Below are 15,498 nucleotides of genomic sequence, written 5' to 3' on the forward strand. Positions count from 1 at the left end.
TTGCTGGTGTGGTGCCTGGATCTATCACGGCATACAGTATCATTTTTTTTTCCCCGGGACCCCTGCTCTTGCTGGAGACACACTCTGCTTCGGGTCACGCTATTTCCAGTTGTTGAGATAGAAAAGCTGGGTGCAGAGATCGGATGAGAAAGCGATTTCCAGGCCAATACAAGAAAGGGAGGGAGAGGCAGACTGTGCACAGAAAACATGGAGGGAGGACACGAAATAGGAGCCAGCACGGGTGGGAACACTGACCATGTTAGGCTCGGATAGGCAACAGCACGCAGAGAAGAAGCCCACCCACAGCCATGATCGCAGCAACTGAAAAGCAAACAAAAAGGCCCACGATAAGGAATAATCCCACCGCCCTGGCAAGGTGCAAATACATTTGCAACATTTTTATATGCACTTCTTCCTTCTCATTGTAATTATTATTTGGACCGTAACACTCTGGGCTGCAAGAATTTCATGGCATGTGCTACTGTTGGGGAAAAACGCCTTGGGGAGAGCGTATAGATCCTGGTCCTGCAAAGCAATTAACCATGTGCTTCCCATACTTGAGTACCACCGTTGGGGCCACCCATGTGCTTAAACTTAAGCACCTGCCTTGGAGCAGGCAAAGTGACTTTTTCCACAAGCATGTGTGCGGTACAGTTACAATTTCCTTAAAAAAAAAAAAGCACTGGATGAATGCGAGACCTGCTTTTATAGACCCTTGTGCATGTACTCAACTCACACAGCCCTTTCTGGGTCTCCTTGTATCAGTGAAGCTTTGCATGCGCATTACGTATCTGCAGAAGCAGGACCTTATGAGTCGTGTGAGAGCATTCAGCCTAAATAAACTCAAAATATGGTGAGTTGAAAGGCACCGCGTGCATCCACAGCTTGCTTTTGAAGGCTGCCAGGCCATTACTCTAAGTCTAATCAGAACATGGGTTCGCCTGGCATCAGTCCGTAACCCGAGGCTGGCTGCACCTCAGTAATTGCCCTTTACCCTTTACCCTTGTCAGAAAACTTGCATGGACAATTCTTCTATTACCAAATCTATTAAGGTAACTCATCCTGAGAAAGAACATAGTGCAGAAGAAACAATAGGAAGAACCTCAGTACGATATACAAGCAGGAGCCCAACGGTGCAGACATACTCCCGTTAAAGTCAGCTGAAGATCTCACTCAACATTTCTCTTCAAACCATCATAACATGTCGTTCTTGAAAAAAAATTGTGCCCATCAGATTTTTATGAAGTATAACTTACAATGCCTAAACACATTAAAATAGCCTATTTAGACAAAATTAACATTCTGCAACTGCACTGCCTTAAATTATGATGCAAAATAACTTCAGGCATGCAATGATTTACAGAATTATATACTGGATTATGTGCTTACTTAAATTAGAACCGGTGAAGAATGTCTCTCTAAGCTCCTTTTGCATCAGCAAAACAACTTGCTAATAACATTTTCTAAACAGCGATGCCAATATTTTTTACTATAATTGACAATATTTTCTATTTTTGTAATGCCCCAGCTTGTGCAGTCATACTAATATGGGAGCAGCTCAGCCTTCACTAAACCTCCCCATTGATTCAAGTTAACACCAGAAGTCCAAAACCCAAAAGCACACAAAGGGAACCCAAGCATTATATATTTTGAGTCAATTTTGCCATTTTGGGGGTTTAACCTCACAGGATTTGAGCGCAGGGAACTGGTATGTCTCCAGAAGATCACTGTGGCTGTGATGACTTAGCTTATATTTTCGCTAGGAGGCCCTTTCCCTCCAGGCATTTTCTAACAGTTGCTGCCGGCAGACCTTCCCACACCACTCAGCATGCAAAGTCAAGGTTCTTGAAACAACAGTTCAATTAACCTGAAAAGCAACCACTTCCTTAAAATGAAGAGAGCTGGCTGTTTTCTTAAACAAAGAAAAGTCTGTGAGCACCTCATCAGCAACTGGGCTGCTCTGAGACAAAATCAGTTCCCTGCACTGAATGCAGAGTGCTTCAGATCTCACTCGATCCCTTTATGGGGAGGAAAAAAATGCTCAAGTGCAAGGGAAATATGCCTCAATACAGCCTTACTCCTGCACACCCACCGCATAACGCTGTGCACTTAGGGTCAAAATACTCCGAGGTGTAACGTTAGGGGAAATCTAAAGCTCTTAGAAACAAACAAACTGGACCAGCAGACAACAAAAATTCACTTTCCAGTCCCAGGAGCACTTGGATAGGTAAGTGAATGGACTACTTGGCCTGAACAGTTAGGTAGGACAAAGGAAGATTTATTACTGTTCATATTAAAAGGATGGCTTGATTTGGCAGATAAGCTTCAGAATATAAAAATCCTGAGGCAAATAAAATTGGATGTTAAACTCCAGCAAACCCACCCCTCATGGCCACCGCATTTGGGTGCTGATGTCTTCTAGGAGGGGCAGAGTTTCCTCATCTCCTTGCTCCACGCAAGGCTTTCTTGGTCTCAAAACTGAGGAGCTGAAGGCAAATGCTTTCCAGACGAGATCAAATGCTGTGGCAGGATAAGAGATCACCACTCAATGAAATAGGCCTGGACCTCTCCAGGGTTTTAAGATCTTTAGCCAGCAAGCTGACCTGTATCGGGGAGGAGTCAGAGTTGAACCGAGCACTGTATACATCAAAATTATCTGCAAAGTCTCCTCCAGCCTCACTGAATCAACCAGCAGACTACGAGGAGAGCTTGTGTGGGCTAACCCCTGGCACCAGCGGGTGGTCAGGAGCTGCCCTCCAATCTGCTACAGGTTAACAGATGACATGTCCACGTAACGGTGAAGGTTATTGAGAAAACACCTGCAGCGTTAAATCCCCTTTGCTGGAAAAGAACGAGGCGCTGAGGCGGCAGCATCTCCAAAAGCCAAGCTGGCTCGAAACAAGGTGTGACTTCTGCTTCGAGCCCTGGCTTCAAGGAAAGGGCTGCAGATGGGCAGAGACAACTTAGAGGAGCCTGGAGCTGCAGCGGCACCTCCTGGACCTCCGTGGCCTGCTGGCACTGCCCTGGTTCTTGGCTAGTCCAACTCTACCGCTTTCAGTTATCTCAGGCACACAAAGCCGACACTCCTCCAGTTCTCGCAAAAGTGACTCCCACAATGCCTATGTGGTTTCCAAACCCAACTGTTCAGAGAGCAAACTTTAATAAACCTGTGCTAGGAGGACTTATCAACACCCTTGGCATCGTTTCAAACCCTGGGCTACATGCTTTGTTAATGAAATGTATATATATGATGGGCCCCAACAACTGTGCCTGCAATCAATGTAATTAGTTTACCACAAGTCTGCAGATGACCCAGAGAGCATTCGGAGTTAAACTACATTTCTAGTGGCTAGATAGTTCTCAGAGAGGCTCTGCCATATATAGCTGCGGCTTTTAAGAGTTACAAGTTGAAGACTTGGAGTCACGATAAATTAAAGCCTCGTTTGTTGCTTTTAATAAGCTGCTCTAATGGGATGTTCTTTAGAGGCTTGCAATTAGAGACTGAAATACTTGAGGGTGCCTGGGAAGATTTTTCTAATCCTTCACACAGCCTTGAGCAATGGCAATGATCGCTTCCTGCATCTTCAGGTCAGGAGGCCAGCACTACACCTAGCACCTCGTGAGTCAACATGCTTGTTTCAAACACCAGAGGAGCAGCATTACACACCGTGAGCTGCTCGGAATATATTCCTACTTTGCCCAGAACCATATGAATGTTTAAGGAGTCACCTCCTCTTCCTGCTGAGCTATACCTAGTTCACACATTAAAGCACATCTCTGCGCTGTTCGAGAATAACCGAGAATGCAGAAGCCCAAGCAGACGGTATCTATGCAATCACTATGGGGAAGCAGAACAACACTTCCAGGGAAAGGAACTGCACTTGGAAAGACCTCTGGCATTATACTTTGCTATGTCTAAGCCATAAGAAAGTACAGATAACCTTTTTTCTAGGTAAGAGACCAGGTGCCACAACACGGCGTGCCCCCAGGAGAAGTCACGCTTCCTATTTCTAGCATCCAAAGCAAGGTGAAACATCCACATATTCAGAACTGCAGAGGGACAACAGTCTGATTTTCTTCTTCATCCTCTACTCACTCCGCAGCCAAGACACTGTAAAACCCCACTGCAGAACACTACATATGCATGGGGCTTTCACCAGTGCTCAGCAGGAGCCTGGAGCTGCTACCACTGAAGTCGGGCTTCATTTTCAGCTTGAAGGGCAGCCCAGTTCCCTTCTCCAAGTGGAAACGGGACTTGCACAATGCCATCAAACACATCATCTGAATGAAGGCGAGGAGCTTTCGTCACTGACTGCTGCAATCCCCCACATTTCCCCTGCTCAGACAAAGCTTACTCCAGCTGCTTATCTGTTCATGATGGTCTTCCTGCGCCATTCCCTTGGCTGCTGCCAGAATAACTCAGGGCAATGCGTCATGGGCTTGGAGCTTAATTACAGGTTTGGTCAACTCTCACCTCCTGTCTGGGACAAAGTCATCTGAAGGCAGATCAGCCTAGGTCCCTAAACCCTCCCTGAAACCGTAGCCTCTCAGACTGGCTTGTGGAGCCCAGTGTGTTTGCACAGAAGTACTAAGCCAAAAGGTGTTTAGAATAAAAAAGAAAAAAGGTGTTGGAGCAGCCAAATCTGCCAATCTGATTGAGGCAGGATGCTAGAGATGGGGACTACGGGCAGCAGATTTCCTCACCAGCCCTGGGAAGGCATCACCCTGTGCAGAAGGGTGCACTGGAGCACTTTTTTTTTCAGAGCTGGATCTTGTATAACAATGCCGCTACTGCTCCTCTCTGCCAAAGAGCAAACAGCCAAAGAGCAAAGAGGCTGTTAACATGACGGAGGTAGTAAAAACCTTGACCGGAACAGGACCAGACCGTGCCTGCTCTTGGTGGATGGGAATTTTGACTTGGCAGAGCAATAGCTTCTCCGACAAAATCCTTCCTCTTGTCAGGTGAATCGCAGGGAATATTTGGCAGCAGGCAGCATCATAAAGTGGCTATAAATCACAGGAGACAATGTCCTGTAGGAAGAAGGAAGAGCAGGCAAGAATGTGGAGATAAAAATCATTTAAAAAGCCACAACTAACAAAAACTGTGACTCATGCTGGAAAAATTCTCTATGAAATACGTTATCTACAAACTGTGTCCCGTTTCCTACGGAAATATTGAAAAAGCAAACTATTTTAAGCCCTGACACATCTTGGAAAATAGGATGGGGGGGAGATTGTGGAAAAATTAATCCATTTTGACCTTCCACATCATGGAAGGTTGCAAACGCTGGCTCAGGACCTAGGATATACACCGTAATCCTTTCGCCCTCTCTACTCCCTGGAAGTCACTTTTTAACAAGATGCACATATTTCTGTCCAGAAAGTAGCCCTCTGCCACCGCAGGGGCTGATATTTAAAAGTCTAAATCAGCTAAGGTCAAGGATGGATACTCTGGTGCAGAAGCCTCTAATTGCCAATACCCAGGTGGCAAGATTTGTCTTTGCTTTGTCTTTCGAAGGCTAGTTCCTTGCCAGAAAGAGACTTTCCATATATGTACGACACAGGGTGAGGGGCAGTTTTTGTTGCTTCAAATCTATTTTTTTTTTTTTTTAAGTTCTATAAAAAGCTCCCTCTGGTTCTTTGGAAGATCACTCGAGATGGAAAGGTCATCCATAATGGGTAGCTGGCTATAAATGCAGATGCACAGTACACTTCTTAGTTATTTTGAGCAGCTTTTGCAAACATGTTCAGCATTGACCTAATAGCATCCCCATTTTACTCTGTAAAAGCCCATGCCATTGTTTAGTGCTACAAAGCTCAAATGCTTGGGGTCTGGAGGGACCAGCAGTGTCTTAACACTCACCCCAAGACGCCATCAGTTTTGCAAACAGGGCTTAGTTTGAAAGACAAAAGAGGGGGAACCGCTCTGGAGCAGAGGGTCTTCTTCCCAGGCTGATGCAAACCTGGCTTCCTACCTCGGTTTGTAGGAAGAAAGGGGCTGATGCCACAACGACTGTGGCATCTTATTGCTCCTTGCAAGATGGAGCATAAAGATCTTTGTGACTGGCGTTGTCCAACACAGACTGTAAAACAAAAGTCTGTAATGATTTTGGATTAATATATACCTCAATTAGGAACAACGATGCCAAGCAACATCTAATTCAAGCATTGCTAGGAAAGCAAAATTTATAGCCTTGCTCTATCCGTAAAATGCATTGCGCTTTTGAGAAGAACACGTAATCCTAACAAAACAAAGATAACAACTCCGTGTTCTTTAATTCAATGCTTGTAGCTGGTTTAATAATAGATTTTCAATCCACTTCTCTTTTTTTGCTGAGACAACTACGGTCTGATTTAGTGAATCTCTTTGATTTGTAATCCTGATTGTTATATTATTAATATGCCCTTGATGCAAAGAGTGAGATAACTTAAAAAAGTGATCAGCTATTTTGCTTGGTGGCATTTATGACCTTGGTCAGAGGACGCATTATTTACAGAAAGAGTTTTCCCGAGCATCTGCAAGTAAATCAGCTCTGAAACGCAGCTTAATTGTTCAGGGCAAAGTGCATTGAGTTTCAAATTCCCAGGAACCTCCAGCTTCAGACACAAAGCGCATTTCCACAGATGGACACTGGCATGTGGAAATGCCACCGTGACTACCGTTCAGCTGACCTTTGGTTTAGGGCCAGCTGCCAATGGGAAATGCCAAGCTGTTATTTACATTCGTTCAAAAGAAGCAAGAAAACTGCAGAGATACTTGAAAGCAAAAAAGGGGGAAGAGGTGTGGAAACTTCTGCCTCCAGGGACCTAGCAGAAAAAAAGAGCCTGCAGAGCCCAGCAAACTTCTGAGTGCTACAGCTGGGAAATTGCTTTCCGAGCTGTGGAGAGCAGGAGGACATCCCCTTCTACTGCAGGACCGCACTCGAGCTCCTGCTTGCTCCAGCCTGGCATTTGGGAGGATAGGCGCAGATGCCATACAGCATCCTAGGGGGGAATATCCTAATTCTGAGGTGCCCAGGGCCTCCCAGGGAGCCTGGGAGCAGTATGGAGCCAGCAATGAGGAGCCTGTTTGCAGGAGCTGGCCAGGCTATCTCCTCACTGCTACAGAGCAAGAGGGTTTTTCTCCTTAGCTTTGCTGCTGGGCCATACCTGCTCTCCTACATTAGCAGAAAAGACAAGAGCCTGGGCTTTGCACAGCTTACGCGGCATGGAAGCAGTGGTGATTCCAGCTGGAGCAACTCCTGGAGTTCAAAATGTCTGTTTTTCTAAAAGCAAGTATGGGAAAGAATTAGGAAAGGAAATTTAACCCCCTGGAACCAGGCACTGGAACAACATAACCACTCCAAAGATACAGGAAAGTGTCTTCCAGAAACAGGTTAACTGCTTCAGAAAGGGATTATCCCATGACTTGGAATGCATTTATCGTCCCCGCAGTGTCACAGCAGGAGAGTCACTCCACGAATTGTCTCGAAATCATATCCAAGGCAAAGCAGCGTGACTGACACATTTCAGCAGCATTTCTGCTTCTTCCAAACAGAAGCAATTTTTTTGTTTTGCTTTGTTTAATTTCAAATTGGCTGCCAGCTTTCTGGGCTTATGGGGTTTATTTTTATGTTCTCACGAGTCACTCAACACACTAGACGGGCTTTAAAATTCACAGGAACTCAAAGCGGCCGAGAAGCTCTGTGGTTTTGAAGCCAATTCTCTAACTATTGACCAAACCTTCATGCTGGAGGCTTCTCCACCACCTCCAGCTGAGGGACTGGGTTCTTCCCAGTTTAGGGGAAGGGTTGAAAAGATAAAGAAGGACCAAGAGCTCAGCTCCCTGTGCCTGGCCCTTCCCATACATCCAGCGTGACACCATGGAGAAGCTCCTGGGAACCTGCAGCTGCCCCAGGGTCCACGGAGAGAGGTGCGAGTAACAAGGTAGGAGGATCAAGGCAGCAGCAGAGGTGGCAATGAAACTCTAGCCAAAGGAGACAAGGGCTTTTATAAACATGCCAAGAGATAAAGAACCAAGAGGAAGCACATCCTGGAAAGCCCATTAGGGCAAAGGACATAAACACATAACTAATGAGAATTGCTGACAAATGGCTCAGGCTTTGCAACTGCTTGCTTGGACCAGAGAGGGTAGCAGCAGAAAGGAGACCTGCAAAGGCACGTCCTCCCCAAAGGGGTCCCGAGCACTGGCCAATGACTGTGGGAAGAGCGAGCTGCTGGTTGCCACACAGTTGCGATTCCTTATGGCCACTTCCCTCCACCTGCGATTCACCCCATCAGACTCCTCCTTGCAGAGGTGCCAGGCTACATCCGTAGCTTCCCTACAGCCACACATGCATCCTCCTGTTTGCATCGATACAAGCATGCATCCAGGCTGGGGGAGGCCAAGGTCTGCATCCCCCCACTCTGTTCGAGGAGGGAATTTGACTCAAAACCTCCAGCCTTTAAAGATAGACTTGAACTCCTGCCTATAGTGTTCAGAGCTAAGTCTTTTTGGCTACAGCTTTCCTGTAGCCCCTGGTGTGAATGGCCTGTAGCCATTCACCCCCCAACGCCGCTGCATGCTTCTTGTGCAGAGAGGAGCATTTACTTTCCCATTTTTAAGCCCAACAAGTCACTCAAAGCAGACAACAGGAGCTCGAACAGCTGAGCTGGAAGAGTCTGTCAGTCTCTGACCTTGAGCGGAGATGAGTCTGGCAGCACACTTACCTTTTAAGACAGGAAATAACTGTGTTCTTCCATGGTTGCCTTAAGCCTGGGGACAGAGCTGCTCAGCCTGGCTGGATTTCACCACATCGCATTCGCAGACTGATACCCTACCTCCTCTGGGAAATAAGACCCTCAGCCAATACATGCAGTATCAGCGCAATTCTTCTGTATCTTGTAACTACTCTTAACACTTACAATATCCTGTAATTTACAGCCAGCTTGCTAGACCCGAGCTTAAGACAGACCTGTATCATGAAAGCAACAGTGGGCTGATGGGTACCTTAGAAGCATAAATGTTTACTTTGCACCGAAAATAAATTTAGCCTTATCAACAGATGCACCTCACATTGCTTTGCATGAAGGATGTTGCATCATTTGACTACTGCCATTAAAAAAATGTACTAATATACACGTAGTATATGAAAAAACTGCCTTGTGTGCTGGCTGTTACACAAATTTAGTGCTGCAGTACAAACTGATCCTGATACAAGCCAGATTTTCCCCCAATACCACAATCCCTTGTTCACCAACAAGTACCATCAACTTCCATTAGAGTTGTCAAAGATGGTATAGCTCAGGCTTTCATCACTTGCCTATGTTTAAGCACATGAGAAGTCAATGGGATCGCTTGATGGTTTGAAGCTGAGCGTCTCCCTCTGTGGGGGGATCTCTCTGTATAATTTACTAGCGCGTGGGGAACACATTAGTGTCCTACACATGAAAAATGAAATCCAGACCTGACCAAAACTTGGGGCGTTTGGCCATTCGGCTGGGTTTCTTCTCTTTTTCTTTGCAAGTGTTTTCCTAAAATCAAGTTTTCTCTGTGAGCAAAGCCCATTGCGAGCTCTGAGTGCAAACAGATGGGCTTCAGGATATTTTACCTGTAATAACATGTTCTGCTTATTTTTAAAGGAATGTGACAATACTCCAGTGAGAATCAAGTTGAATAATCAGGGCCAGTCTATACAGAGATGAAAATCATTGAGAAGTGAAATACATGAGCCTTTGCCATTCCCGCCTGTCCAAACAGATCAATCAGCCCACCCTCGCACTGTTGTACACAGCTACCACTCGACAGCTCTGTTCACATGCTGCTTTCACCTAAATTGCGCTAATCAGCCGGTCAGATAAAAGTTATTACAAAAGTTGGAGAACTATAAATACACAGCTTCTTCTCTTACCTTCCGCTGAGAAGGAAACCGATAACAACAGCCAGCAGAATGACTCCCACTGTTACAGACACAACAATTATAGGAATCTGGCTCTGGTCGCTGGATGCAGCTACTGCTGAGATGAGAAACAGAAAATGGAGATTAAGGTTAAAACGATAGTCAGCACTCGCATGAATCTTTCTAGCGAGGCTGCCAGCAAGGTTCAAGTCTTACCAGTTCATTTCTTCTTTTACGGTTTGCGTTTTCCCCCTTTGCTGTCTGTTTCTAGTTTGGAAAGGGAATGGGTGGAAAGAAACCAAACACACATGCAAAACCCAAGCCAAAAACCCAACAAAATCGCATCTCATCACTGAATTCAGAAACCAAAGTAATGCAGAATGCAGCCTTTGCGTTTGAAAACTCAAGTTTGTCTTCCTGCGTTAGCTGCATTACCACACAGATAAAAGATGAAAACCCAACAGGTTCCCATTTACATTTATGGAATGTTACTGTTAAGAGACATGAGCAAGATCTCCGAGATAAACAGCATTACCTGCACTTCAAGAAGCTGTACACAATTAAAAACTAACTCCTTGTGGCATCTATATCACATGGCCAGAAGGTGACTTCTGTAAAACAGAGATTTGCTGAGACACATACACTGACTGGTCTTTTTATCGGCCAAGGGAAGCAGAACACTCCCAGCCCATGCCTTGCAAACATCCCTCCTGCCAAAAGGCAGCTGATGAGTCCTGTGATAAAGATGCCAGCAGAAAGGTCAGGAAAGCTGTTCGAGAACTGAGTTTTGCCACAGGTTAAGTAAGAGCAGGTGAGCAAGCTCTTGCAGCCTGTAAAATGGAAATGCTAACACCACTTGTATCTTGTTTATTTGCTTTGCACTTCAGGGGAAGGAGCCCATCTCTCCCCAGGGGTTTGCATGTGGGCCTCCCCAAGCAGAAACCAAAGCCTCCTCACCCTGCCCTCTCTGCTGCCAGCCTCTTTAGCTGCATATATTTAACCACCCCGGGGTACAAATCCGGCTTCCTCCCTGCAAAACCAGCTCCCCAGTGTAGGCACCGCTGCTGCGCGGGGAAAAACCTCATTATAGCTCCTACCATCGTGCCAGCCCCGGATGAAGCTTCATCCACCCCAGGGAGCAGGAGGAATCGATTGCACACTGAAGAAGCCTTTAACTAAATGATTAAAGTAAAAAGGGGTCCTTAGCACAGGATTAACTTTATGGAGGCTATAAAATAACTGAATATAGTCCCATATTAATTGTTAAAAGAAAAGAAAGACGAAAAGGCATGGCATTAAACATTGATCTGCAATGGGTTTCAAGTAGCTCTTCGTACGGGAGCTCTCCAGTGCTCAATGGTGAGCGGTGCGGACCTGCTACAGCACCGTAAATGATTTCAGAAGGATTGGCCCTGATACATTAAATATTTAATGTTAACTGCTCCAAATTCGTGCCATCATCTAGTGATTTTATTAGCCTCACGAATTTATGGAGGCTCCTTAAGATGATGTTTTATTGCTTTCTTGACAAAATAATTAAAAAGAAAAACATTTAAAGGAGAACATTAAGCTGTGACTGGTGTTTTTTTGCACAGCTCGAGGGATGGGGAAATGAGATAAATCCTGCTGTGATCTATGGCAGCTAAAAAGCCTGAATTCCTAAGCCGAGCTGGGACCTTGTTGCCATTTAAAGCCAGGGGGGAAACCTGCATCACCCCTCCTCGACTTGGTGATATGTTCCCACTCCCACCTGGCTGACCAGCTGGATTAGCTCACCAATCAAGCCGAAAACCAACTTTTGGCAAGGTTAGTTTTATCAGGGCTAGATGAGCTTGGTGGCATTCGGAAAGGAGGACAGCAGCAAGGGGATATACCCAGCAACAGCTTCCACCCAAATAAAAAAACTTCTGCTGAAAAATGTAGCCCTGGCTGCATCGCAGCACTTTGCAGAATTGCACATGCAGGCAGCAGTATATAAAAAAAACCCCAAATTTGGAAAAAGAGAAAAGTCCAAAACAAGTTACGGCTTCCCCCCATTTCATTTCTCAGGCTGTTTTTTCATATTTTCTCCAAGTGTATTAAAAATAACTTCACAGAAACCTTGTGAACTGGAAACAAAACCTGTTGTTCGGTCCAAACAATTTTGGAGGCTGTTTTTGATTCTCACAACAGTCACTGAAAGGTTTTCATTTGTGCTTGAATCAAAATAATTGGCTTTGGCTCTAACAAGAGGTTCAGATCTGAACTCCAATATAGCAGTGAGATTTCGAACGGTGCTTGCTTTCAGATTCTCTGGGACGTTCAGGAAAGCAGTGGGAGTCTGGTCACACTCCCAGCACTAATATTGACTTTATATAGGGCCTTGGGGGGGAAGAAAAAAAAAAAAACCACAACACTTTTTAAAAGGTTTTAAATGTCAAACAGAGCTGCATTTTGCAAGACACTGAGGCTTACGTTGCATTTCAATTCTACCAAGCATTTAAACATCCCGTGAAGTCCTGCTTCAGCCAGAGCTCATGTCCAACAACGGAACAGTTCCCAGCTCCCAAACTGGGGACCATGCAGTAGGTATTCCTCTGACTATGCTGGCAGCTCCTTAGCATCAGAGAAGTACCTACTCCTCTGCCTTTAAAATGCTAAAAAGAGTGGGGTGCAGGTGTGACTAAATGACTCAAGGGGTTTAAAATGATTAAAGATATTACCACATGATGTCCTCAAAAAATCCTGATTAACATAGATACTTACACAATGGGCTTTATGGAAGTGCCATTATTTTTGGACCAGGATTGTAGGTACCAATGGCACTGGATCAAATGTGCATATATTTCATGTATTATTTATTAATAGTCTGGAACACTATTACTCAAATGACTCTCAACTAGAAACTTTCCAATAGCAAGAAAAATTTCCTTAGTATAATATAGAATAATTTTCAGCATAACACGATTTTTTTGCTACTTATAGGGCACAATTAATGGTTAATACAATAAGAAATACATTAAATAGACCATTCTTATTGCATTAATGTTTGCATTGTGGTGCAATTTGCACTGTATTAGTTCAATCACTGGCTCCATAGCTACATCTGCACATGTATAATGATTCCTTTAAAATCTATTACAGCTTCAAAGGTAGCATGCATCGAAAAGATAACTTGGCATCTTCTTCTCAAAGATGATGAATTTTAAATGAACTGGAGTAACAGTAATCAAAGTATTGATGAATTTAAATTTCCAAGGAAAACATACAGAAAATTGGCTCTTTCCCACAGGAATGAACAGAGTATTTCCACCACAAAATTTCTCTTCCATGCAAACAGTATAAAAAATTAATAAATGACAGTTGTACAAACTGAAATAGATAGGACATATTTTCTGAGGGAGAAAATTATCTTTGACACCTCTGCAAAAATTTGGTATTCGGGACAAAAAGAATTTCCCCACAGCTGTGCCTGAACACAGGGACACAGGGGAAAGAGCAGCTGAGCCTCTGCGTGCCTCGGGAGTTCACGCTGCCACAGAATCTGCTCCAGAATCCAGAACTGGATGATCAGATTCATTAAAATAAAAAAAAAATTTCAAACCCCACACATTTGTAACAGGCCAAGCAAAAGTCCAGCACCTGCAGTGCACATTTTTCCCATTTCTGATCACAAGTCAAATTCCTTTCCTTGAGGCTGTGGCATTGAAAGCCAACAGAAACCATCTTTCAACTTGACAGGAACTTACACCAAAGGACGCTAACGCTGGTTCAGTTCTCCCCTTTGCAGAGAGGCACCATTTCAGGGTTTTTTCCCCCCAGATGCAGATATTTGAGAGAGCTCAGCATCCTCTGCAGACAGCCATTAAGAGGTGTGGAGGAGCAGGTCTCATTCCCTCTGTCCCTCCTGAGAGAGAGGCCTTGTCCTCTCTTGCATCAGCTCTCATAAATACAGGATTTTTCTAAGCAGGGAACACTATGAATTTCTGGAGCCTGAAGATCTCCTGACTTCACCTTCCGCCTCACCAAGTGAGTCGAGGAAGCAAGGACAGATGCGTTAGCCTGTCCAGGGCACGGTCATGATGTGCCTGATGTTGCCAAAGTTAAGGGATGAGGCCAGCACAAGGAAGAGCTCTCTGCAAAGGTATCGATCCCCTGACTCATTCCTAGTAACCATTCGAGAGACACGGCTGACAGTAATTAAAAGGACTTACACACTGGGCTGGTTTCAAACTCAAATCTTCGGCTGAAGCCACCGTAGCCGGCAGCTGTCCGGGCTCGGATCTGGAAGACGTACGCTGAGCTTGGTTTCAAGCCATCTGCCGTAATTGTCGTCTCTTTGGATTTGATGATGGTGTAGCTCGTCTCCTGGTCCTTTTCCCACCCCCCCAAAAAAACCACAAAGTTCAAATACACAAATAGTGGCTCTCAGAGAAGACACTTAACAACCCCCACAGCAACGTTACAAAGCATGACTGAAATAAGCATTTTTGAGGATCTCTTCCCCGAACCCCCCCCGAAGGCCCTTTCTGCAGTACAAAACGCGAGATCTGATTTTCTCTTTTATAATGAATGACTCTAGGAGGTATGAAACAGAGCAGAGGGACTTTCCACCCATAAATGACAATATGGGGACCAAACCAGCATCTGCAGTAGGAGCAGCTTTCCATTGCTCAGGATGTACGTGTCCCGGAGCAATGGAAAGGTTCATCCTACAAAGATCAATCCAAAGGCAAGGGGAAGATGAAAACAGTCCCATTGCTTTAGAAAGGAATCTTAATTTATACCAAAACAATTTCCCAGTAATGTAATTAGGCTTAAAAGAGAATAACGTATTATACATTGTACAACTTTATGCTGGTATTTCTAGAACCACGAATTAGACCTTGGGAAGGGAATAATAAACCAAAACTACAGGAAAATACCCAATTTTGCATTGTTCATATGAAGCAACGAACTTGGAGAAAATTTGCTGAAATAAATCTTCATTTACATCAGTTTCTAATGCGAAAGAGTTTCAGTTCTTTGATTAAAATCTCGCTCAAATGCTTGGTAATTACTCTTAGAATTATTTACTGTAACACATAATCTAGACAAGAGCTCATAAATTAAGGACTACAAACTTGGAAACTGCTTTTCATTCACCATATCCTCTCAGATCCAAATTATTATGAGGTAAACAGGAGTTCTTAATAATTCCTACCAAGATTTCTGCATATCTCTTATGATCTGAACTGATTTTTCTTTTTAATTTAATGGGCAGCTTTCCATAGATAGTAATATGCCTGGATAAGGCCCTGGGAATCTACAAGGGTAGGATTACAGATTTTCTCAGTGAAGCCTGTTTTGCAGAAATGTGTGTGTGTGTGTGTATATATATATATATGCACCTTTTTTTTTTTCTTGTTAAGGAGCAATTTCTCTTAAAGGAATGCAATCTGACAAAACTCACTATTCCAAAATATTTAATATAGATCACTCTTATTCCTTGGAAATAAACTCTGCGAATTTTCCCTTACAATGGGCTGAAAACCAAGAGAATATAAATGACAGCAGCAACAAACAAGAAGGATTAAGGATGTCATCCCAAAGCTAACTCAATGACTAGTTAAAAAGCAATAAGTGAATATTAGTTCACATC

The 15,498-nt window shown here is 44.2% G+C and overlaps 1 protein-coding gene across 4 annotated transcripts in view; it reads right to left on the bottom strand.

Annotated features, from left to right (window-relative positions):
- EPHA5 (EPH receptor A5) overlaps positions 1-15,498 on the bottom strand; it is a gene marked incomplete at its 5' end in the record, with an annotated part of 195,722 nt that overhangs the window by 33,687 nt on the left and 146,537 nt on the right. Inside the window, 3 exons of one of the 4 annotated variants that reach the window (XM_082314987.1) lie at positions 256-321; positions 9,891-9,993; positions 14,072-14,231. In XM_082314987.1, coding sequence (XP_082171113.1) covers positions 256-321; positions 9,891-9,993; positions 14,072-14,231 — 329 coding nt within the window. Of the gene's footprint in view, positions 1-255; positions 322-9,890; positions 9,997-14,071; positions 14,232-15,498 lie in introns of all 4 variants that reach the window. The other 3 variants (XM_082314986.1, XM_082314989.1, XM_082314988.1) reach the window with 3 other exon arrangements.

This window comes from Platalea leucorodia (genome assembly GCF_965183815.1).
Source record: "Platalea leucorodia genome assembly, chromosome: 6".
Lineage (NCBI taxonomy): Eukaryota > Metazoa > Chordata > Aves > Pelecaniformes > Threskiornithidae > Platalea > Platalea leucorodia.